This window comes from Choristoneura fumiferana, chromosome Z, assembly GCF_025370935.1.
Source record: "Choristoneura fumiferana chromosome Z, NRCan_CFum_1, whole genome shotgun sequence".
NCBI classification, from domain to species: domain Eukaryota; kingdom Metazoa; phylum Arthropoda; class Insecta; order Lepidoptera; family Tortricidae; genus Choristoneura; species Choristoneura fumiferana.
In genome coordinates, this window is record NC_133472.1 from 44,480,663 (window position 1) to 44,506,184 (window position 25,522).

Consider the following 25,522-nt stretch of genomic DNA (forward strand, 5'->3'; position numbering starts at 1 on the left):
CGGTCCGTCGCCCGGTGAATACAACGGACGTCTACAACCGGCCTAATACTTAGTATAGTGTCACTATCAAAGTCAAAGTCAAAATATCTTTATTCAATTTAGCCTATAACAAGCACTTATGAATGTCAAAAAAAATCTACCACCGGTTCGGAAAAACCTCTGTTGAGAAGAATCTGGCAAGAAACTCAACGAGGTACATTTTTTAAACAGATTTACAATATTATTAAATGATATGTATACATCACAAGTATTTAACACAACTTTATTTTTAACACAGTAGGTTCGCTATTATTTCCAAATATCCCTGTCCATGATATAATCATTTACTATCATATCATTATCATTAACTATGTTGCACCATGAGGCTTGTGGACGTCCGTTGTTCCACCGGACACAGACCGTTGTTTTTTGCCGGACTTGCGGTGTTGTATGGCTAAATCGCCGGTCCAGAGTCCGGTGCATATACACACTTTCAATGTAAGCCGTACATTACCGCAAGTCCGGTAATAAAAACGGTTCGCTGTCCGGTGATAACAACGGACGTCTACAAGCGGCCTAAGGCATACAAATATATAGTCATTCAATTTATATGTTTTGTAATCAATGTTTATGTCATCATCATCATCATCATCATCATCATCATCATCAGCCCGAAGACGTCCACTGCTGGACAAAGGCCTCCCCTTTTAACGCCACAATGAACGACAACTCGCCACTTGCATCCACCGGTTTCCCGCTACTCTCACGATGTCGTCAGTCCACCTGGACAATGTTTATGTATATAATAATAATTTACCTCCTTTCATTTAAATATTCTTGAACTGAATAATATACCTTTTTAAGTAAAAAGTTAAATATTTTTTTTTTTAATTTCGGCCGGTCAAACCGTCTTACTATTTTTTTCATTTAATTTTAGGTAACAAAGCGAAATAGATGTCAATATTTTTCGATAATTTACTGATAGAATAATTAGATGTCTAAGGCTACTCCTGTCCTATCTTCAGCATTAAGACTAAATCCTTCTAAATGGCGTTGAACTCACTGTTATCTTCACCCGTTCGTGAGAGAGTAAGACAGCTGGTGAAATTACTGGTACTTGAGGACATCTTGGCCTTAACGCACACTGCAATACCCCTGGTGTTGCAGATGTTTATGGGCTGGTGGTGATGTCTTACCTCAGGAAACCCACTTGAACTGTTTGCCTTTTTAAGTAAAAAGTTAAATATTTTTTTTTTTAATTTCGGCCGGTCAAACCGTCTTACTATTTTTGGCAATTTCATGCTTAATTAGGTAACAAAAGCGAAATAGATGTCCAATATTTTTCGATAATTTTACTGATAGAATAATTAGATGTCTAAGGCACTACTCCTGTCCTATCTTCAGCATTAAGACTAAATCCCTTCTAAATGGCGTTGAAACTCACCCGTTATTCCACCCGTTCGTGGAGACTAAGACAGCTGGTGAAATTACTGGCACTTGAGGACATCTTAGGCCTCTAAGTTGGCAACGCAACTGCAATACCCCTGGTGTTGCAAATGTTTATGGGCGGTGGTGATCTCTTACCATCAGAAGACCCACTTGCTCGTTTGCCATCCAGTCGAATAATAAAAAAACTTCTAAATTTTGCAGCGCATAAAAGAGTTTGCACGAAAATGGCCCGCGTGTAAATCTTCACAAAGTGGCTACTACAACCCTATATTTCCATTTCCTGGAGGAAATCCTTCTTTCTGTTATAAGGCATTTTCCAACGGTAAAACCCGGGGGGCAACTCAATTACCACGGATGTAAATCTCTTATCAAATAATCGAATAAATCAGTACGTTGTTTGCATGGAAATTTCAGATCGGCTTCCATACAAAGGGCGTTCGCACTTGCGATTTGCGGGCGAGTTGAAAGCGAGGCGAGCGCGTAGCAAGTTCGCTGCGAGCGCGCAACGAATTCGCGGTGTACTCGCGGGTAAATCGGTATTGGCGTCCCGCTCTAGACGCAGCTAATTCGCTGCGTCCTCGCGGCGAAATCGACATTTTTTATTCATCATCTCAGCCTATATATGTCCCACTGCTGGGTTCAGGCCTCCTCTCAGAACAAGAGGGCTTGGGCCATAGTTCCCACGCGGGCCCAGTGCGGATTGGGAACTTCACACGCACCATTGAATTGCTTCGCAGGTTTGTGCAGGTTTCCTCACGATGTTTTCCTTCACCGCAAAGCTCGTGGTAAACTTCAAATGTAATTCCGCACATGAATTTCGAAAAACTCAGAGGTGCGAGCCGGGGTTTGAACCCACGACCCTCTGCTTGAGAGGCGATAGGTCAAACCACTAGGCCACCACGGCTTATTTTTTATTGTAAGGCGGCAAATTTTAATGTGTTTACTCGTATGGTCGTAATGGGAGTCTTTCTAGAAAGAGACAGAATGTTAATTTAATTCGCTCTTTTCTAACAGCTATTGATTTTAACGTCATTCGTTTTATTCATACTTAACCCATTCATCCCCACTGTCCTATTTTTAACCCCCGACGCAAAAGAGGGGTGTTATAAGTTTGACTGCTATGTGTGTCTGTGTGTCTGTCTGTGGCACCGTAGCTCTTAAACGGTGGACCGATTTGAATGCGGTTTTTTTAAGACACCATATTCAAAAATTTTTTTTACATGTTAGGTCGTTTTTTTTTTTTATATAAAATATGGTGTCTAAAAATAGGACAGTGAGGAGGAATGGGTTAATGTCTACTCCGACCGGGTATCGAACCCAAGTCTTCAAGCTCAGAAGTCAAGTCTAACCACTTGGACGTTAATTTACATAGTGTAAGCTTTGCTTAGTTTGGGACTAGGTCAATTTGTGCCAAGTGTCCCATGATATTTATTCATTTATTTTATTTGATTGATTTTGTTTGTATTGAAGCCGGCATTGGCCCCGTTTAATTTGATTGTCAATCTCGTAGCACTGCTACGGGCTACGGTTCCCGTAGCCTCCTCGTAGCCCGTAGCTCCTAATATCATATTTCTATAATCCCGAGATTGGATCGGCAAATATATCACGCTGTATACGCGCCGTTTACACAGGCTGAATAGATTAGCGTTAGTTTATACAGCTAGTTTTTAGCCGCGGCTTTGTGCGTGTTATTCAACGGGTTTAGCATTTGAATAGTTTTTTTTTATATTTTTATTACCCATTTTCTATGTCCCACTGCTGGGCAAAGGCCTCTCCCTCGGATTTTCAACTTCCCCTGTCGGCAGCTAAGTTTTGCCAGTCGTTTCTGAATGCGTGCCTCCGTTGACCATCTAGGGGCGCCCACTGGGTCGTAACCTGTGCCCAATGAGGGCTATCGCGTATGAATTCGCCGCTAGAGGCGCTAGTGTAGCGTGAGGTCTCCGAAAGTCAAATCTCATAGTTTTTGAGTGAGTTACGCGGGTTTTTTTTATAATTAGAATAATTTTGTGAATATTTTGCAATATCTGAAATTAATTATGGCAAATATGCGTTCCGGGGCAATGAAAGTCGGTGTTTCGGGACAGTTTTGTCTTACAGAAACCTTTGTCCTCCCTTTTTTAACGGGGATTATGCAACACTGTGGCATGCTCGATATTTTTTATGGTACGGTTTTAAGGTGTATTAAATATGATTTTAATCTAAACTTTGTTTTCACACCCGTAATAACAGACTTTGAAAGTCATACTTAAAAACCTCACGCAACAGTGCGCCATCTAGTGAGACAAAAAACGATAGCCCTCATTGCCCATCTCCGAGTGCATGCGGCAGATATGGCCAGCCAATAGGGCCATTAGGGGGTGAAAAGGTTAGTAGAATAAAAAAATCGAATCAGTCCGTCAGGTTAACCAGGGCTTCCCAAACTGTGTCGCTCAAGATCGGCCGGCTTGTCCCGGGTTTACTATGACTCTTTAATCGCTCGATATAAAATATACTATTTCAGTAAAATTTTAACGAAATCTTCATCTTATTTCAGGTATAACACCGAGAAGAAAAATTAAGCAGCTGAACTTCGTAAGCAGAGGTAAAATATAATACATAACAGTGTTTTATGCAACAGTTTTATCAGGCGTCAAAAAAGGCGAGAAGTGCAAGTTACGATGTGAGCGTAGCGAACATCATACTTACATGTGCAACGTTGTATACAAAACTATTTCTACGATTAGATAGGTAGGTGCTTACTAAATGAAATGTAAAATTAGAGAAAAAGCTAACTTTAAGCTTTTCCGTAGTTTAGTAAAATGTTTGGCAACGCTTTTTCATTGCAAACACGATGAATCAGGGTTATCTGCAGAAAATCTGCTATGAATTTTAATTTTTTTGAATTTTTTGGATGTAGATTTTTCCTTGTTATCATACTTTGGCCAGGAACTTTTTAGAAAAATTGCGATTGTTTTTTTCGGTCATTTGACGATCATGGCGCTCACTATATCGTGTTAGGGCGTTTTAAAAAAAAGTGTACCTTTTCTTACAAAATGTGTTTAATTTTTTCATACAAACTTTATGAGTCAGCTTTGTGAGTTTATGAGAAAACTTCACCAAACTGACGTTATTGTATGGGACATTTTTCTAAAATATCAGAATCGATTGTGCTCTTGATCCTGAGTAGGAAGAACTTTTTTAAATGCCCGCTAAACGGATTCTCCACCAACCTTAAAAGGACTTAAACTCTCGTATATTGGTAAAAACAAGGATTAGAAGCGTCACTGTCGTAAAACTCATTGCAGCTATGATACCGATCCTCCGAAAAGATCGAAACTGGTCGAACCGTTCCTGACTTATAGTCGTGAGACGAACCGTTTACTTTAACAACCTCCTTGTTGTCAGTTCTCTGTGGTCCAATATAATAACCTAATGGACCAAAGTTCGACGAAGCCTATAGTATATAATGTACTTGTAGATTTCGGTGAATATTCGAGCAGACTCAATCAAATTTAACTACAATTAAGTTACAGCCTACGACGGGCAGACACGTCAAAGAGGGCACAAAAGTAACAATAAAAGTCAAAGTCGAAGTCAAGATTATCTTTATTCCATTTTCTTAGGGTATCCTTACAAATAAATAAAAACAAATAAAATATTAAATTATTATATTAAATTTTCACAGATTATGTATTACTGTGGCCGCTATATCAAAAAAACGGCCAAGAGCGTGTCGGAGACGCCCAAGATAGAGTTCCGTAGCCATTACGAAAAAATCAAGTAATATTACGTGCGTTATAACACAATTAAAACACTTACTACAATCTTAAAATCTATTAACAGAAAAAGAGCGTATCTTCACGGCACTTACGTCCTTTTGTTGAGAAGCGCAGTTTTTCGGCAACAACTCAAAATCGGTATATCCGATCATGTTGAAACCAATTTTCGTTACCCTTCCATACTTTTTGCATATTTTTGGGTCAAACGGTTTACAAGATAGAAGGGGGGGGGGGCACAATTTTTGCTACTTTGGGAGCGATTATTTCCGGAAATCTTCAGTTTTTGAGAAATCTTACTATCTTTTCTTTTCAAAAGAGCAGTCAAACTATGTGCCACACGTTGATGCGAGCTATTTTTTTTTTTATTTCTGTTACGTGTATGGAATACCCCCGGCTATAAATATTTATTTTTGTAATTTACTACAAAACTAAATAGCGGCTTTGACAAGACATCTGTACTCCAAATTTTATTGATATACATCTTGTAGTTTTCGAGTAAAATGCCTGTGACATACGGACGGACAGACAGACAGACAGACAGACGGACTTGACGAAACTATAAGGGTTCCATTTTTGCCATTTTGGCTCCGGAATCTTAAAAATGACTAAAACAGAATAAAATAAGCATTTCAGGGGGGGGGGGGTTAGATATAACAAACGTGATTGTTTTGCCGTTTTTTGCTTGATATTAATAACGGGAACAGGTAGAGGCTTAACACAAAGGCTGCTTTTTATTCCAATATTCCCACGGGATAAGGCTATCTGCAGTTGCTGTGCATGAAAGAAACAATTGCTTTTAACCACAATGTAATTGTTGCAAATTCCCGTGGGAACTAAGAAAAAAATTCGGAATTTCAATTAAACTCCTGGTTCTGATAGTTTACTGATGTGTAACCGCGGGAACTACACTCATCATCATCATCATCATCCCAGCCTATATACGTCCCACTGCTGGGCACAGGCCTCCTCTCAGAACAAGAGGGCTTGGGCCATAGTTCCCACGCGGGCCCAGTGTGGATTGGGAGCTTCACAGGTTTGTGCAGGTTTGCTCACGATGTTTTCCTTTACCGCTAAGCTCGTGGTAAATTTCAAATGTAATTCCGCACAAGAATTTCGAAAAACTCAGAGGTGCGAGCCGGGGTTTGAACCCACGACCCTCTGTTTGAGAGGCGATAGGTCAAACCACTAGGCCACCGCGGCTCTGGGAACTACACTATTATAAAATAATTCTAAATAAGGCAGTCGTCAATATTTTATTTTTTAAACTAATAATACTTTTCTAACGGCCCTCAGAATTGTTGTTCTCAACTAATCTATCTCTATCTTCACAGTTTTATATACGAAAGGACGAGGGAGATAGCATGAGGCAGCTGTCAGTACCAGTGTGCCTAACCCCCATTGATTAACCTCCTTCCCCCCACTGCCTGGTCATCGGCTAAATGATTGATGTGACATCTAACGTCTGATTGTAAACCGACTTCAGAGCCACTAAGACAGCCAAACTCGGTTATGTTGTATGAAAAAAAATACATGTAATGGAATTGAGAACCTCCTCCTTTTTTGAAGTCGGTAAAAAAACAGGTTTTTACCCACTCACGTCGATAAACCGAAGTTCAAAGAAAAGTGCAGATGAGGGCAAAGGTGTAAAAACTCATTGGGCCAAACAGCTATAACCAACTAAAAGTTGGAAAGCCCCCGACATTGTCACTTTAAACTTCAATATCTCAAAAACGGCTGAACCAATTTTGACAAATCATATCTAAGAACCATTGCTACAAAACCCGGCCCATCGGACACATCGGCCCACCCGTTTAAGAGCTACGGTGCCACAGACAGACACACATAGCGGTCAAAGTTAAAACACCCCTCTTTTTGCAGCCTATTCACTCTAGCCGTGAAGAGCGCTTGGTTGTATTTGTATGGTTTATTTGTTGTTGTATCTCACAATCTGACTAAAACAAAACCAAGAAGTCATTTCTGGGAAATAACACACGTAATTAACACCACAATCGCGACTTATCACACTAACACACGAGTAATAATTACCACGACGTTTGGACCACAATACAGGGGTGCTGCTACGAAGTTCGAAAATCGAAGTCCGTATCGTACCGTCCCTCTCACTCTCGTATTAAATAATATAAGCGTCAGCGGAACGGCAAGATACGAAGGCCGTGGGTGTCGAGTAGACGCGCGTAAGTCCCGATTGTGGTAAATTCAGGGAAAATTACGAAAGCTTAAAATTAAAACATTAAATTGTATACGTTTTTATCTACATGCATATCATAACTTCCCTATTATATGTTCAGAAACGACTATCAAATGGCCTTTATTAAGAAACCTGGTATCTGCGGGTGCATCTTAATGTTCACATTAAAGTACAGTGCATCTTAATGTTTACATTAAAGTATCGGTAATACTTTTTTTAACAATGCATATCTGTACATATTGTAGAAAACTTATGACATGCATGTAGATAATAATTATTATTCAGTCAAGGTCAAAGTCAAAGTCAAAGTCAAAGTCAAGTCAAAGTCAGTCAGTCAAAGTCAAAGTCAAAGTCAAAGTCAAAGTCAAAGTCAAAGTCAAAGTCAAATCAAACACAAAGTCAAAGTGTCTAAAGATACTGATATTATAGAAAACCTATGATATGCATGTAAATAAAGTTATGTATGCGGCTATACATAATTAGGCATTAAAACACTCGTGTGATAAAACCACACTCGTACTTTGATGCCTCTCATTATGCACCAGCCACATAAATAACTATTTTATACCATAATTCCAAAAAACAATCGGGTGTTGTCGTTTCGTTCCGAATTTTCACGATGGTACCGAATTATTTTATACTTTTTATTTATTTATTTATGACGGTGGAATCATTCTACGCTTCCAATGAACGTAGACATAGTTAGTGTTTAGTTTTAATTTTGTAACTTAGGGACCCCATACATCCCTTTTATATTATAATTATTTTCTAGTAATTTTTTTTAATTTTACACTGTAGTTTTTAAGTATTTTATTTGTAATTATTTCATTATGAAAAAAATGACTTTCTGCCAAGTGTCTTGCGGCGCATTCTTCTTGGCAATGATGGTCTTTACGAAAGCGCTGGTAGTTTCAAAAATGATGTGTAAAAGTGCCCATTGCGGGATATTTACTAAATAAATGATTTGAATATGAAATGAATTAGGCTCCGTTTTTCCACCAGAGATGTGCGAGGATGTGTTTTTCATGAACCAATAGAAACGCTTCATTTACCTCGCCTCGCACAGCACCGCCCTGGTGGAAACAGCTGAACGGAGCGAGGGGAGGTGAATTAAGAGAAGTTTCCCTGCCGGCCGCGCGGCCGCGTTAGGTATTCGTTTGGGATATTGCTGTCTTTATCGCTCGTGACATAAGCGCTCGCAGCCGTCCCCCCATGCCTTCCGCAACGACGTCCGTAATTTATATCGAGATAGCTGTAGGCTTTTCAAGATTTGGGCGGTTGAATTTTGGGTTTCGTTGTCCTCATATTATACGAAAAGTATAGCACAGAAATCAATGATATTTTACAATCAAGATATTCATTATATTTTCTATGCCTGTGGGTTTTTCGATTTTTGTAAAAATGCTTTATTAGTCTGTAATTCTCGTGCAAAGTTGGCATCTTTTTTTTGTCGAGTTTTGAGCTCCTGCTGTTATTCTGGTATTACACATTTATATGAAAATCCGAAAAACCACAGGCATAGATAATTACGTCTAGTTCATACTTACAAAATTTCATCTATTTCTGTTGCCTACTTTTCAAATGAGACCGGGACTACGTTTGTATGGAGAATGGAACGAAGAGACTTACTTCTTAAGCGTTTCTATTGGTTTATGAATAACAGATTCCTCGCAACACGTCCTCGCACATCTCTGGTGGTAACGCAGCCTTAATCTGTACTGTGTCGTTCCAAATGTAAATGAATAGATGCGCCCGACGTCCGCCGTGTTATTTGTGTAGTTTTAGTAAAACAAAGTCCTAAAGTTCACATTCCCGTGCCACCGTACATTTAAATAAGCTTACAAAAGTTTACACAGGTAGGGATGCGCCGAACGCTGACTACCCACAAAGTATCGATACCAATTTGATTGATAGATAGATAGAAAAGTTTATTTCTGCTAAGAGTTGCATTTTTAATTTACATTTGTTGTGCCAAACTACAGAGCAGTTTGTCGGCACTTTAGCTCTTGGTTTATAAAGTTACAAATCAAATTAAGATTGGTTTTTTGGAATCTTTTTGTAAAAAAAGTCTGTGCATCTATATTTCTATGGGATAGGATGGGATGGGATTCTATGGGATGACCGTAAAAGTAAATATTTGGAATTGAAATAAAAAATACAAAAAGATTCCAAAAAACCAATCTTATTTGATTGCTTAGTAAAATCTCTTGTCCAGGTGAGCGGTTAGTTCCACTGGAATGCCGAAAAAGTTTCTCGATGAGGGCTACGGCATAGATGTCGCCAGCGTCGCTGCTTAAGTGACTAAGAAACAAAAACAAGCTGAGATATGAGGTGCATAGGAAATTCGTGTCGGTACCGTTGACCATCAGTGGTTGTAGCGGTATAGCACGCGGTACGGATTACCGAGGACCTGGGTTCGATTCCCAGTGATGGTCTTATTTTCTGTTTTTCTGTGCATCTAATTTCAGTTTGTATTTTCAATTAGGTTTTACGGGATGACCGTAAAAGTAAAAATTTGGAATTGAAATAAAAAATACAAAAAGATTCCAAAAAACCAATCTTAATATTTTAATTTTCTATGAATCAGTACCTATCTCGAAAAAATAAAACCCTTATAGGACTAGTTTCTTGGCCGTCTTTCTGTCGGTCTGTTTGTCTGTCGAGACAGTTTTTCTCATGTACGCGTAGGTATCAGGGTGAATATTCGAGTTTCGATGGGTCGGTTAAACGTTATTACCATGCTGCAAGTATTACCACAACGAAGGGCCAAGTTGCAAGAATTTCGAACACGCTTGATTTAGCATCGCTATTGTGTTTAGCTTCATATAAATTTAACTCTGAGCATCATCTCTTTTAATAATAAAGTGAAAAAATCTAATGTCTAAATCAAGGCAATCAAAAGACAGTCATTCAAAAACGTGTTTCTATACAAGTTGACGTAACCGAAAAAAATATAGAGTACTTATCTACGTTCATATCTTTACTAGGGCAAACTCCCGCTTAAGCAGATTTTATTATTTGTTTATTATGTAGCATTATCTATCTCTATTAACACGGACAGACAGTTGGGCACAATGCATATCCATACTAATATTATAAATGCAAAAGTGTGTGTGTGTTTGTCCACCTTTCACGTCGAAACGGAGCGACGGATCAACGTTACTTTTGGCATAGATACAGTTTATGGGCCACTTTTACCACTTTTTTGAGTGACATAGGCTACTTTTATCCCGGAAAAATGCACAGTTCCCGAAGGAATAGCGCATGATAACCGAATTCCACGCGGGAAAAGCCGTGGGCAAAAGCTAGTATAATACTTGTCAAGGGCAGCAGGAAATAATGATTCTTGCTTCTATCGATACCAAAATATCGACTGTGTAACATCTCTATGCAAGTTACAATATTAAGCGGCACTTTTTACGTTAAACAAAAACTGTTTGCGGTGTATTTAATAAAAAAAAAACCGCGTAACGCTCCGTAAATTTTGTAATTGGAATTCGTTATTCGATAGTCAAAAATGCTTTGTCCGAATTGTGCTGGTGTTTGTATTTCATATTTTCGTGTTTGAATATCGAATGTTTTACGTTCAGCAATAACAGGTTCGATTTGCCGGTTCGTTTACATGGTTTTGTTTGAAGGGCTAAAAAAAGATGGCGGCAGTGTTGGATACGTTTTATATTAGGAATAATAATGACAAACAATACATTATGACTTATAAAATTATGGCAGTCGAAAGGATCCCGAACAGATCTGTAGGACGTGTCAAATATTTTCACACTTTACTGTACCCGGGTTGTAATATCTTAGTAGAATTAAGTAAACATCAATTGTCACCTGCTAAACCCTTTCGCTTTGATACCGGAACGGTGTCGTATTTACAATGAAGACCGAGATCTATAATGTTAACTGGTAGTCCTGGCTGCGCCACCTGAACGAGTTTAATCTAAAGAGCTAGGGAAGTACCATGTTGCAAAGTGGTATCAGCCGAAAATTCGGTTTCGACGAATACATATTTTTTTAGATGAAAAATTGGACCGTTATATCGTATCATTCCACTTGTCGAAATGTCCGTCTGTCACAGCTAAATCGCTTCGAATTTACTGAAACGGTTTAATTGAAATTTGGGATACTTAAACCTACATTTACGAGTATTATGACGAAACAAAAAAAAAAAAAATCGAAACAAGAACGAGTTATTTTATGTAAAGTGAAAAGATTTGCAAACTGTGCGGTGGGTAAATTGGGGAAAATTACTCGTACGGGAATTGATAAACTGTTTTTATAATATTAGAAAGAAAGCTACAATTTTTCATTACTTGGTTACAAATAAAACAAAAACACAAAAAGAACTTCAGGCACTTGTCTCACCGCCAGCGAGGAAACGATTGGCTATCGACTATTTTCCCGCTCAAGAAACGAACAAAAGATATAAGATCCTGTGTGAGTAAAAGAGACACATATATTAATAGTTGATCGCTGGCTGTTCACACTGTCGGCGAGAACTCGCTCTTACATCTTTTGTCGCAGCGACAAGAGCTATAAAACTCGCTGAGCTATAGATACTCGCTCAGCGATGTCAGCTTGGCGGCCGCCCCGCACGAGCGAGTCGAGTGGAGCGAGTAATAGCCAGTCGCACGCGAACACTCGCTTACAGCCGAGCGACAAAACTACACCTGCTTCTCGCTGCTCGCCCACTCGTTTCTAGTTACTCGCTCTACTCGCTTCTCGCTCATCGTCGGCGGTGGGACAAGTGCCTAATCTAGGGATCTTAGCTAGGACATCCAAAATGGTTATTATTGGAAAAAACCGGTTTTCCATACAACTAAAACCGGTTATGGGTGCCCTAAGCCAGCACTAGTCTCGGTCAATGAGCGCCTGACTCTAGTCCGCCCAAAACCAGCGCATTTCGATTTAGCTAGAATTTCAAGATACTTAATTACCGCGCTGTATTTAGGATTAATGAAATTGGCCATTTTATACCGTTTTTATACGGAAGTTGGACAAAACATTTATACGACCGGAGATACCTTAAGCTTATTTTTGCATTGCATTTTTTGTGCTTCTTTCCGCGGTGGGTGCGATACAGTACGGTCACCAACGGGTCCGTATCGGCTCACATACTTGTTGAAAGTCCGAATGTAGTGTTTGCCAGAATGATCGGTTGTTATAACTCTTTTTTCTGTGAATAAAATTATTGTTCAGAATTGTTATAAAACAAACCCAACCTAACCTATAGTTTTCTATAGATGACTATTTAAAAAATTCTGAAAAAATTATGGTTTCGGTGAGATAAAAATGCGTCAAACGATGTTTCGGACAAACATAACGGTATTACGAGTACTAGCGAAGAGTGTGCGAACTTTGGCGTTCCCGTCACCAGCATCAATTAGGACGGAAGAGGACGTGTCTAAGCCCGGATTCTTACTTAATCCCGTGGAAAAATGTTAACAAAGGTGTTGCCGTTATCAAAAAACATTTGCTGAATTCAAGATATATAAAACATTTGCCAGAAATCGACTTCCCATTAAAAACTGTAAAAAATTCTGATTCAAGATAAAATATTTTAATTTACTGATGGAAATCTTTACTTTGGCATTTACTACGCTTTGATATATTAATTTACAAAGAGAGTACTGTTTTCGTATGCATAATTTATTTATTGTCCTGGTATTACACCCAGGTTTTTAAGTTGTGGGCCGCTTGACGCGAGACGTCACTCAATGCATGCTGTATGTATTTAAGTATGTATCTATCTGTATAACTATATTTATCCGTTGCTTAGTACCCATAACACAAGCTTTGCTAAGCTTACTTTGGGACTAGGTCAATTGGTGTGAATTGTCCCGTGATATTTATTTATTTATTTAATGCACTAACATTCGAGACTGAATTCGTAATCGTTTTCCAGTGACTCTTGTTCTGTTATTTTTTTTACTGTCGACATTGTTGTTATATTTTTATTGTAGTTAAGTTGTTCATTGTTACGTTTTCCGTTGTTTTTCGTTCATTTTTGTATGAAAGGATGGACTCCGGTCCGGGTACTTCTCGGTCAAAAGACGACTTGTAAGTTGTCTCCCGTAAAAACAGCTCTTTTATCGAAAATAGAAAAAAACATGGCAACAACAGAACTTTATATAATATTTCTAGCGGGCCCATACCTTGAAATCCCCTGAAATGTCACTTTGGCAATGGTGAAACTTTGTTTTCACTTTTTCCGTGGGATTAAAAATCCGAGTTTATGTATGTACGCTCCTCTGTGGCAGGTACTAAATACAGATGATTGCACGAAGAGACTTGTTGTTTATAGAATTCCGCAAGCGCTACGTGTTGTAAACTCTGACCCTCTGTTTTACCATCCATCGATTAAATTTATTTGACGGATAAATGTGATGCCGTCTCTGTTTGTTTTCATCAATATCAATGAGTGGTGAAAGAGACCCTATGAGTAAGAAAAGTCAGGAGTTGTGTAACTCCAATTCAATAGAATCTGACAATCCTGTAGACACTTCCAGCCTACTAATATAAACACCGGGCTGCCTAAGGCTTTGTGATGTGACTATTATTCTTTTTTGATTCCTTTTAGATGATAATTGCAACAACAGGGACATAGTGCCCACGATAGGGTGTCTTAAATATGTAGAAAATTGACAGATTCTATTGAATTGTACTTTAATTGGATGAGTATTGCTGGTATTTTTAGTGGGTATTTACGGAAGCTATGCTGGCGTTGTTTGGGTTTTTTTCCTTTTGCATTTCTTCAAGTAACTGACTTTCAAAACGGTTGCTTGTAAAAAGAAACTAATCCAGGCTTAAGCTTGACAGTTCCACACGATTTGACACTACTAAACTGAGCTTAACGCTAACTCGAGATTTATGTGTTTCCAGCAAGTAGCCATTAATGATAACGGATATCAATTTTAAGTCCAGTTAAGATATTAAAGTTGTTGCCGTGGTGTTGTTTTGTATCGTGTTTTTGTGTTGCGAATGTGATAAAAAATCCGAGGCTGTAAAGCGGTCATTATTAGAGTGTTTCAACCGCTTAAATTTCGTGGCCACATTTTTAATGAATGTGCTGTAGAATTTAATGAAATTTTAGATAATTTGTTAAGCGGCCTGTACTTCTACTATATACTAGAAACCTGGAAACTGGAACAGTATCTTTTAACATATCAACAAAAATGTGTCCACGAAAAGAAACCCTCTAATGAACTAAAGACCGAATAAGTAGCCGATTGATTGATTGATTGATCCACAATTTTACTTACTTATCTAAACTATGCTTATATTATTATATGCAAAAAAGGGTTCGCTTTATCTTTCATGATATCGATTCTCCGAAATACACTTCGCATAACAAGTATCTCATATTTTTTTTTAGCCGAATGATACTTTTGCATAATCATAACTTCTTTGCATAGTTATCAGTTCGAATAATAGACATTGCTCAGAATATTAAATTGCAGAACACTTTTATTGCCGAATACTTCTACAAAATATTAAATAGCAGAACATTTGTATCGCCGATTTCTAAGGTATAGCAAAATATTAGTTTGGACTATTGTATTTTCACGGAATTTTAAATAGCGCTGACTTTAACATGTTTAAAGTTTGGTTAAAGTAAGGCCAGCAAAGTAAGCGTGCTGTAACAGCAGCAGGCAAAGCGCCAGAACAGACCAGCAGCTACATAGTAGGTCGGGTTAGGTTAGAACTGCGACCACAACAGCATCTTACTACTGCCAATAAATTGCTTTTTATTATCCTTATGCAAAGTAATATTATGAGATATATCTTTCTCCGTACCAACTACCCGAACATATAAATGTTATTCTCATCGATATTATGGCATGTTAATATTCTACTTTACAAAATTATGAGAAATGAATGTTATGAGAAAAAATATATGCGAAAAGTAATTCGGTGATATGATGATTCTGCTCAAGGTTGTTATGAGAAACGAAATTATGAAATTCGATTTTATGCAACATAATAATATTAGTGAACCCAAGAAAATCTTGCATGTACTCGCGAGGGCGTAATACGCATGCGCTTTGGAGTTTGAGTTTGAAGTAGTCCATTGTCCACCGCAATGTAATTTAACTTCCATAATTCTCCTTGCATGTATAAACCGGGCTTTTCAGTTTAGATATCCAACAAAATAGAAAGAAAGAAAGAGAAAGAAATACATTTATTCACAACACAAGACAACAATATTATTAGGTACAAAAAAAAACAACACAAAGGTATGTGTCATTGCGGTTGTGAATCGGACACTGGCTCAGCATAATGCTGAAGCGTTAAGAACACCCCAGCGCTGATTTTCAGCCAGCACCGTCGGCAACCCTCGGGCCGTTATAAAAACATCCTACACACCATTAACTACATAAGACTACATAAATAAATAGATAATTTGTAAAGCGTGTCCAGTTGTACAGTCAAGTACAAACATGTATCTAATCTATTCAAACCATTCAAAAATATGTGACGACAGCCTTACTACTTCGAAATAAGAGTCTGTGGTACATTTTAGAGGGTTAGATAGTCCATATTTTTGCTTTCGACTGTACTCGCATTACACTGCAAGGCCGCAAAGCGAATGACATTAAAGTAGTCCACAGAAACTAACACGATTTTTTTTATCTACGTTTTCCACCTGATACGTGCAAGGAATGTGTTTGTCATGCATGAACCAATAGAAACGCGTCATTCAGTTGAGATTTTTTTAATTCAACTGGATGGCAAACGAGCAAGTGGGTCTCCTGATGGTAAGAGATCACCACCGCCCATAACCATCTGCAACACCAGGGGTCGCGTCTGTTGCCAACCTAGAGGCCTAAGATGGGATACCTCACGCGCCAGTAATTTCACCGGCTGTCTTACTCTCCACGCCGAAACACAGTGCAAGCACTGCTGCTTCACGGCAGGATTAGCGAGCAAGATGGTGGTAGCAATCCGGGCGGACCTTGCACTTGAGATAGGTATAAACTAATGAAAGCTGTACTCGTACATCGTACTTCAAAGAAGTCAATTGAGCGCCGCAATGTACCGTAACCTCCACGTTTTCCTTGCATGCCTATACCGGGATTTTCGCCTTGTCCGGGGCACAGACGTCTGCCCGGGCGCCGCCCGCCCCCTCCGGCTTTCCCAGGGCAACTGAGACTCCGGGATATTAGCGTCCGGGGCATTGCACAGGCAATGGTTGTACAATCGTTTGAGATTTCACTGGGCTTAAACTAGTGTAAACGTAGTCACTGCAATTTCACTAATAAATATCATAGGTTTCTGTTAAAAATATTATTTTTAGGGTTCCGGAGCCAAAATGGCAAAAACGGAACCCTTATAGTTTCGCCATGTCTGTCTGTCCGTTCCTCCGCGGCTTTGCTCAGGGACTGTCAATGCTGGAAAGCTGTAATTTTGCACGGATATATATGCCGACAAAATTTCTAATGTAATTTCGCTCATAAATCCAGAAAAACTGAGAGGTGCGAGCCTGGACTTGAACCCACGAATCATTGCTTGAGATTGAGAATAGTTCTAACCACTGGGTCACAAGGTGTTAAAAAAATCCTAAACTACGTGTACTAAAAATAACCCATTTTGAGGCTACTGAGGGGCTACTACGAAAATCGAAGTTCATACTCGTTCGTCCCGCTTACGCTAATATTATTTAATACGAGAGTGAGAGGGACATTACGATACGAACTTCGATTTTCGAATTACATTGCAGCCCTTCTGACTACTAATACGATGCAAGTGGAAAAACATTAAATTAAAATAATAACAAAATATATATTATTGTATAGAGATAGTCTTCCTGTGGCTAAACTTCCATACAAAAGGTTTTTTCGAATTTACGATTACGAAACGATTACGAAAAATAGTTCAGGATTTCTTATTACCCTGTATAATGGTTCCGTTTTTTCAACTGCTGTACGGTACTCTGAAAACAATTTAAAGATATTTTTGGAGATCAAGGCGTTCAAAGCATTTTATAAACACAATTAACAGAATGAAAAGAATAAAAGAACCTGTTTCGGTTTAATAACATTTAAACAACTGTGCAGATCGCCTACCATTATAGAGGTGAGAACGTTTTTGTCTTTTAAATGGTTTTTTTAGGGTTCCGTACTTCCCACTTTCCTGCTAATATCCTAAGTTTTAATAGTTTGTTATAGGTGAAAAAACTTAAGTACATGACCTGTTGAGTTTCTTGCCGGATTCTTCTCAACAGAGGTTTTTCCGAACCGGTGGTAGATTTTTTTTGACATTCATAAGTGCTTGTTATAGCCTAAATTGAATAAAGATATTTTGACTTTGAATTTGACTTTGTTATATGTAGTAGTACCTAACGTGTCCGTATAAACCGATTGAAATCATTTCTGTGCTGTGCTGTTACATATACAACAGTTTTCCATTATTTTTATTGAAAAAAGTGCTTCTATCACAACAACAAACACGTCGCGCTATAAATTGTATGTAAGCCATCTTCCTTGTAAAATATTTGAGCAAATAAATCACTGATTTTTACCTAGAAACTCTATAGAGAAAGCCTGTGCTACAGAAGAAACAGTGCTCCCCTCACATCAAAGTCATATACAAAAAAAGCAAACATGAAAAGAAAAAGATAACATGGCAGGTATACTTGTAAAATAATCTAAACAAAAAGTGTGTGTGTGTGTGTGCGTGTTGTAAAGTTAAGCTGAGTTTAGACTTGCAAGAAAAATCGTGCAAGTTGCATTTAATTGCAAGGCCGTAAAGGCAACGAGTTTGTAGTGAATTGAAAATATAAACTGTAATGTAGATGCACAGAAATACCAGAAAAATAAGACCAGCACTGGGAATCGAAACTTTCGGTATTCCATGCGAACTAACCGCCGAAAAGCCCAAGAAAGTCGAAGTTTCTCGATGAGGGCTACGGCATAGATGTCGCTAGTGTCTCGCTTAAGTGGCTAAATAAGAAACAAACCAGCTGAGATATGCGGTGCATAGAGAAAATTTGTGTCTGTACCGTTGTCCAGCAGTGGTGTAGCGGTATAGCACGCGGCACGGAACACCGAGGACCTGGGTTCGATTCCCAGTGCTGGTCTTATTTTTCTGGTATTTCTGTGCATCTATATTTCAGTTTGTATTTTCAATTTAGGTTTTACGGGATGACCGTAAAAGTAAAAATTTGGAATTGAAATAAAAAATTACAAAAAGATTCCAAAAAAACAATCTTGAGTTTGTAGTGGCCAATCAAGCGCTGCAATGTAATGCAACTTACACGATTTGTCTTGCAAGTCTAAACTCTTAGATTTTAATTAACAACATAATTAAATTAGTAAACAAAAGTACCTACAGTCAGCTTCAGTTAAAAATGATTTCAACAAACACTACAATCCGCAAAACGGAATACATAGCTCCAAGAATATTAGTGCCCATTTTCCCTATACTAATTATAAACTTGATCATGTAGTTAGATAAGAGACCCTCGGGGTGCACGTGTGTTTCACGCTTAACCGTTTTTTAGCGTTCCTTTTAAGCGAGGTGGCCTAAGGCGCAGCCGTGCGTTAAGGAAAGCACGTTTTCCGCCCTAGCCCTGGGCCTGGCTCTGTACTCATCATCATCATCCCAGCCTATATACGTCCCACTGCTGGGCACAGGCCTCCTCTCAGAACAAGAGGGCTTGGGCCATAGTTCCCACGCGGGCCCAGTGCGGATCGGGAACTTCGCACGCACCATTGAATCGCTTCGCAGGTTTGTGCAGGTTTCCTCACGATGTTTTCCTTCACCGCAAAGCTCGTGGTTAATTTCAAATGTAATTCCGTACACGAATTTGGAAAAACTCACGAGGTGCGAGCCGGGGTTCGAACCCACGACCCTCTGCTTGAGAGGCGATAGGTCAAACCACTGGGCCACCACGGCTCTGTACTACGAACTGCAAAATTCCAACTGCATATCTTGCCATCCCGCTGGCACTAATATTATTTAATACGAGAGCGAGAGGGACGGTACGATACGAACTTCGATTGTCGATAGTAGCAGCTCTCCTAGAGTTACCACGCATTAAAAATGCCGGACACAATGTGTGGGGATGCAACTTGTGTTGACACACTGGCCCCGTCTCATCTCCACCGAACATCAATAGGGCAGCAGCAGCAGCAGAAATAGCAGAAACTGCCAAAGCAGGAAAATACAGTGGTCTCGGTGCCGAATATGATTTTGTACCTTTCGGCGTCGAGACCCTTGGTCCGTGGGGCCCTGGCGCTCTGAGTCTCTTCAAAGATCTATCAAAGAGATTTAGAGATACCACAGGAGACCGATGAGCTGGCAGTTTCCTCACTCAACGCATCAGTCTTGCGATCCAGCGGGGAAATGCTGCCAGCATCTTTGGTACCATGCCGCAATTGGACATGCCCTTTGGCCATGGACATTTTTAGATTTATTATAGTTTTAGTTTATTTAATTTTATTGTACCTAATATACCTTTTTTATACTAAATATAACTAAATATCAATCAAAATAAATCAATAAAAATTCCAGAATTATTTGAGATGTACAGGACGCCCGGCTACTAAGAAGCCAATCCTGACATTGCACAACTTCGAGTATGAAGTTCTTGATTATTGTTAACTAGCGTTTCCCCTCGGCTTCGCACGCGTAAATCATTAGATACAGCAGTTGAATTGTAATTCCGGGATTTTATTAAATTCTCGTGAGAATTCCCTAAAATTACATCGTGGTTTTCATTGACACCCATGCCAAATTTCATAACCCAGCGGTTGTTATTTCGAGATTTTATCCCTATCCCATCCTATCTTGCTCGCTAATCAGTAAGCTCGCTCGTAAGTAGATGTATTCTGTGAACCGCATTAAGATTTTCACACAAAAATAGAAAAAAAAAAACAATACATTTTGAGGGTTTCCCCATACTTAGAACTGATATTGAGGTTCTTAATATCATTTTTTTCTTAACTGAATAGTTTGCGCAAGAGACACTTCCAAAGTGGATGATGTGTGTCGCCCCTCCTGTAACTACTAAAATAAGAGAATGATAAAAGTAAAAAAAGAATATGATGTACATTACCAAGCAAACTTCCACCGAAAAGTAGTTTGTTTAAAACGTCATAAATCGAAAAGTAAAAGAAACTTTTATATTATGTTACTTGCTGCTACGGAACCCTTTATGGGCGAGTCCAACTCGCACTTGGCCGCTTAAACCGTACAGCACATTTCGATCGGATCGGATCTTGCAAACCGAATGCTCTTGTTAATGCTACCACAGTAGCACGTATACGTATACTAAACGTGATCCTGCAAAAAACCGAATACGCAAAAACGGGACGTGGCTGTGGGTAAGCGCTCTAACGCATTTTTGTCTATGATTCATATTGTTTAATAATAATAATAAATAATAAATATCACGGGACAATTCACACCAATTCACCTAGTCCCAAAGTAAGCTTAGCAAAGCTTGTGTTATGGGTACTAAGCAACGGATAAATATAATTATACAGATACATACATACTTAAATATATATTAAACACCCAAGACCCGAGAACAAACATTCGTATTTTTCATACAAATATCTGCCCCGACACGGGAATCGAACCCGGGACCTCATGCTTTGTAGACAGGTTCTCTAACCACTAGGCCATGTCCGTCCAAAATATATATATTTAGAAACTATGTTATATTTAGAAACTTCATAGTTTTGCAATGTGTTAGGATTTACTTCATAACGGCCGTTGACTATAAACTGTCTATAAACACACTGCAACATAAACAAAAGCTTGCAAAAACAGTTTCGATCCGGACAAATGATCCGGCCAAAGTCCGGACATTGCCGGACGGATGGTATCCGTACTTGCAGGCGTCTGTCCGGGCGAACTTGCCCGTCCCAGTCCGGGGGTAATATCCGCCACGTCCTGATGGAATAGTTTTAACGAGAATTGCACAACTTTTTAGGGTTCTGTATTCCCTTATAGGATCACTTTGTTGACCGTCTGTCTATCCGTCTGTCTGTCAAGACCTTTTTCTCGGGAACGCGTGGAGGTGTCAAGTTGAAATTAACACCTATACTTTATGCCTGACGCCCCTTGAAGCTGTAAAAAAATAAATATTCTACATTAATGCCATCAAAAGATACGGCCATTTGAGCCTTATTTTTTTCATACTGTGCCCGCGCACTGTGCAGTGCGCGTGTTGCAGCAGCCGCTGAGTCGCGTTGCTCCGAAGACGAAGGGCTACGGATTAGCCCGAAACATGTCAAGCTAAACTCGATTTAAGACGTGAGTTATCCGGGTCATTATATTTAATATGCTCTGTCATCTGTCATACTCATATGAATCTGACATTAACAAAGAAATTTGTTTAGGCTTACTACCTACCTAATTTTAGTAATAGATGTTTGTCTTATGGTGCGAGGGGTGCGAGCTTGAATTATTGAACACTGTCTCTGTTTTGTTCTTAATTTCTCTTCATCCCGGATATGTCCAGCAGATACCTACCAACAATTTTTCTATTGGAACGGTTTGTGGTTGAAATTTGGTATTGAGTGAATTCACAAAACTAGTCTTCCAAAATTATACTTATTTTGATCTGCAAACGATATTTAATTTATTACTAGCGATACAAGAACAATTATATATCTTCACTGTTATTTGAAGAAACCATTAAAGTAGCTTTATCTTTTTGTTTTACAGTAAAAGTACAACTAAACATGAAGTAAACAAGCCCTGGCATAACCGAAATAAATCACATCGTTTGAATAAATTTTACTTACCTCATTCAACTTTAATGACCTAAAATGAATTCACAACCCTTTGTTCACCCAAACCACGGTATCAGTAATTTTGTATTGTACAATCACAGGTTTGATTTTTGTTACAATGTCGCGATGAAATTTCAAAACGTCGAGCCTCAGAGCCAGCAAAGTTGCGGACGATAGGTGGCGCTGATGTCGTGCACAGAGCCAATACTGTTAAAACAGTATTATACTTTTTTTTCACTGCATTATACTTTTTATTTATATTTATTCCTCTTAGTGGCGGCCATACGGCTTGGGCCAATGTCAGTTAAATTAAAGATAAATATATTCTTCTTATGCATGTTGTACGGTGATTGTAGTTTTTGCAACTTGATAGCAAAATTCCAGAAACCACGCGGAGACCACTTGCGCATTAAAAAATGTCAGACACGAGAGCAATATAGATTTTTGTGAACACTGTTCACTGTTACGGTTAATCGCCGCATAAAACACTATCAAAATTATACTTCAACTAGCCAAAGAAGCAGAAATACCAAAATTAGATATCGTCCACATCCGCCATGTTCGAATGCTACAAATCGAATCCATTATACTTTTTACTGTTGAACTAAAATAAAGCATGCAAAATAATGTTTTCAGATTGACATTTACAGATTGACTTAGTGTCAGTGCTGCAAAGTTACAATAGCGGTGTTTCAGAACGAATCTGTTAATTTGTCTTAGTTTTAGTTTTGATTCTGCCGAGATCTATGAGGCTTTTAAAAAATATACTAAATTGATAAGTTGTGCGAGAAGCACCCAATAATGTGTCTTTAAAACATGAAAAGAAAAAAATACTGTTCATTTTTCTAAAATACTGTTTATTTCCCTCATCATTCCAGCCTATATACGTCCCACTGCTGGGCACAGGCCTCCTCTCAGAACAAGAGGGCTTGGGCCATAGTTCCCCACGCGGGCCCAGTGCGTGGTTTTATTTCCCTACTCAGACTTAAATATGCTTTATTTCTTGTAAAAAAAAGTTGGCAACCCTAACTCCATCATTAAAGTACGAGAGCTCATGTCTCGATATTTTTGATCACCTTGGTCGCTCTGAAGTATCTGATGGCGACTGTACAGTCACCAGCATTTATATCTGCCACAGCGGAGCGTGCGAAAATATCTAACACGTCCTTTCGGCCCTAGAAATAGAGTCGTACCAGATGTGAAAACAAGAATAGCCATGGCTAAGAAAGCATTCAATGATAAAAAAACACATTTTTAAAGGCAAAATCTCAAGACATTCGGAAAAGATATATTAAGACCTACATTGCAGTATAGCATTATATGGGAGCGAGACTTGGACATTGACTGAGCGGGACCGAGACAGATTGAGTGCGTTTGAGATGTGGTGCTGGCGGAGAATGGAGGGGATTAGCTGGACTTAAAGAAGAACTAATGAGGAGGTTTAAGAGTTGGTGGAAGAGGAAATAAGGCTGTTGAGGACGATTGGAAATAGGAGAGGGAATATGCTGGGCATCTGATACGACATGACAGCTACATAAAAAACTATTTGGAAGGGCGTAGAAGGCAGGCGAGGCAGGGGAAGGCCGAGACGGTCATTTATAGATCAAGCCAAGGAAAAAGTCAATGTCATGTCGTATCAGGAGCTGAAAACGCTGGCAGAGAACCGAAAAGAGTGGCGATTACTCCACCGACAAGAGCTAAGCTCTTAAATTAATGATGATGATGACCAGATATTTATGCACGCTTGTTGTGTCAGATATTGGTGCTGGTGACTGCACTAGAAATGTGTAAATCTATGACTGTCACTGTATGTCCTTGACCTTTTGTAAACATCTATCCCGCAGCGATATCTCGATCCCAGCTAACACAGCGACATTACAGCATATTTATGAACACTTAATATTCTTGGCAGTAGTTCTGCCCTATTAATCCTTCAGTACAATCGCAAAGAAATATTGCCCATTTAGTATAGGAAATAAAAAAATATTTTACGATCCATCCCGATGTTGCTGGAGGATTTAAAGCACCTACTTCGGGTGCCTGGCTTGTCTTTATAGGATAGGTGTTGCCGCGACTCCTTCTGAAAAATCGAAAAAGAGCAATTTTTCGCTATAAAAAGCATCCTATGTCTTTCCTGGTATCAAACTATTCCTTACCAATTGTTTTTTCCTTCGTTCGTTTGCTTATATCCTTCATGTTTTTAATTTGTTATAATATTGTTGTGTCTTGTGTTGTAAATAAATGTATTTTGTTTTTTCGTTTATTTGGTTCAGCATTAAGCTTGAAAAGGTAACAGATATAAAGAGTTACTTTCGTATTCTAATGAAGTGCATTGGGAATTTAAGGCAGCAATGTAGACGGCGCAAGTACAATCTACCGATTACCTACCATGTGAACGCCAATGCCGTATTCATAATATCAGCAAGAATAAGCAAAAGGAAGAACCTACCGCCAAATCCTGCACTATAATATGTATAAATACGTAACTGTTATTTGATTTTTACATATTGTTCTCTTTATATTGGCAAAGGAGAATCAGTGTAATATTATCTAAGCCAGAGGTTCCAAAGTGGTCCACGTAGGCGTGAAAAATATATGTTAGTGTCTCGAGAATGTATATGTCAGCGGCCGATCCTTAAATCCTCCAGATCACGAAATTCTTAGGCATATCGTGAAATACGCCTAAAAGTTGACCAGGCATATATCACGATGTGCCTGAGAAACAATACGGCAGATCAATTAATGCAACGCATTCGTTGATGTTCCAACTCTATACCGGGCACATCGCATGCGAAAAAAAAGAAAATTTGGTAACGACGAGCGAAGCGAGGAGTGGTAAGTATCAATTTTGACCACAATGTACGAGCCGAGTGAGCGAAAAGAGCGTGCCGCGAGAGCGGCCGGCATAGTGCCAGAACCGATATAGCGGTGTTTCATGATATGCCTAGGGATTTTATGATCTGCCTAAAAGTCACTAGTTAAATCGTTAAACGGTGAATTTTGAACGATATGCCTAGGAATCACGTGATCTGGGGAATTTTACGATCAGGCGCCGACATATATGAATGTAGCAGCAGGGTCTCTACCCATAAACAAAACTTTGAAAGTTGTCTACGAGAAAAAAGTTTGGGAACCTCTGATCTAAAATCTTGTGAGACATTGTTTACTCAGTTGCAAAATTAAACGGTTCAATTAACGATAAGTCAGCAGCTGTGGCAATAATTCCAATGTTTTCGGAAGATATTTTTCAAAGCTGTGTGCGTTTTTGTGAATCAGCGTGTTGCCTGCTCCAGTAGTAAGTTTTCTATGCGCCCAAGTGTTACGGAACCTTCCAAATACGGTAGCAATAAACCGATGAGAGCCATATAACTACTAGA

At 39.0% G+C, this 25,522-nt stretch overlaps 1 protein-coding gene across 1 annotated transcript in view; it reads left to right on the plus strand.

Annotated features, from left to right (window-relative positions):
* LOC141437899 (dipeptidase 1-like) overlaps positions 1-25,522 on the plus strand; it is a 292,943-nt gene that overhangs the window by 81,162 nt on the left and 186,259 nt on the right. Inside the window, exon 2 of the mRNA XM_074101471.1 lies at positions 3,962-4,009. Coding sequence (XP_073957572.1) covers positions 3,962-4,009 — 48 coding nt within the window. The remainder of the gene's footprint in view (positions 1-3,961; positions 4,010-25,522) is intronic.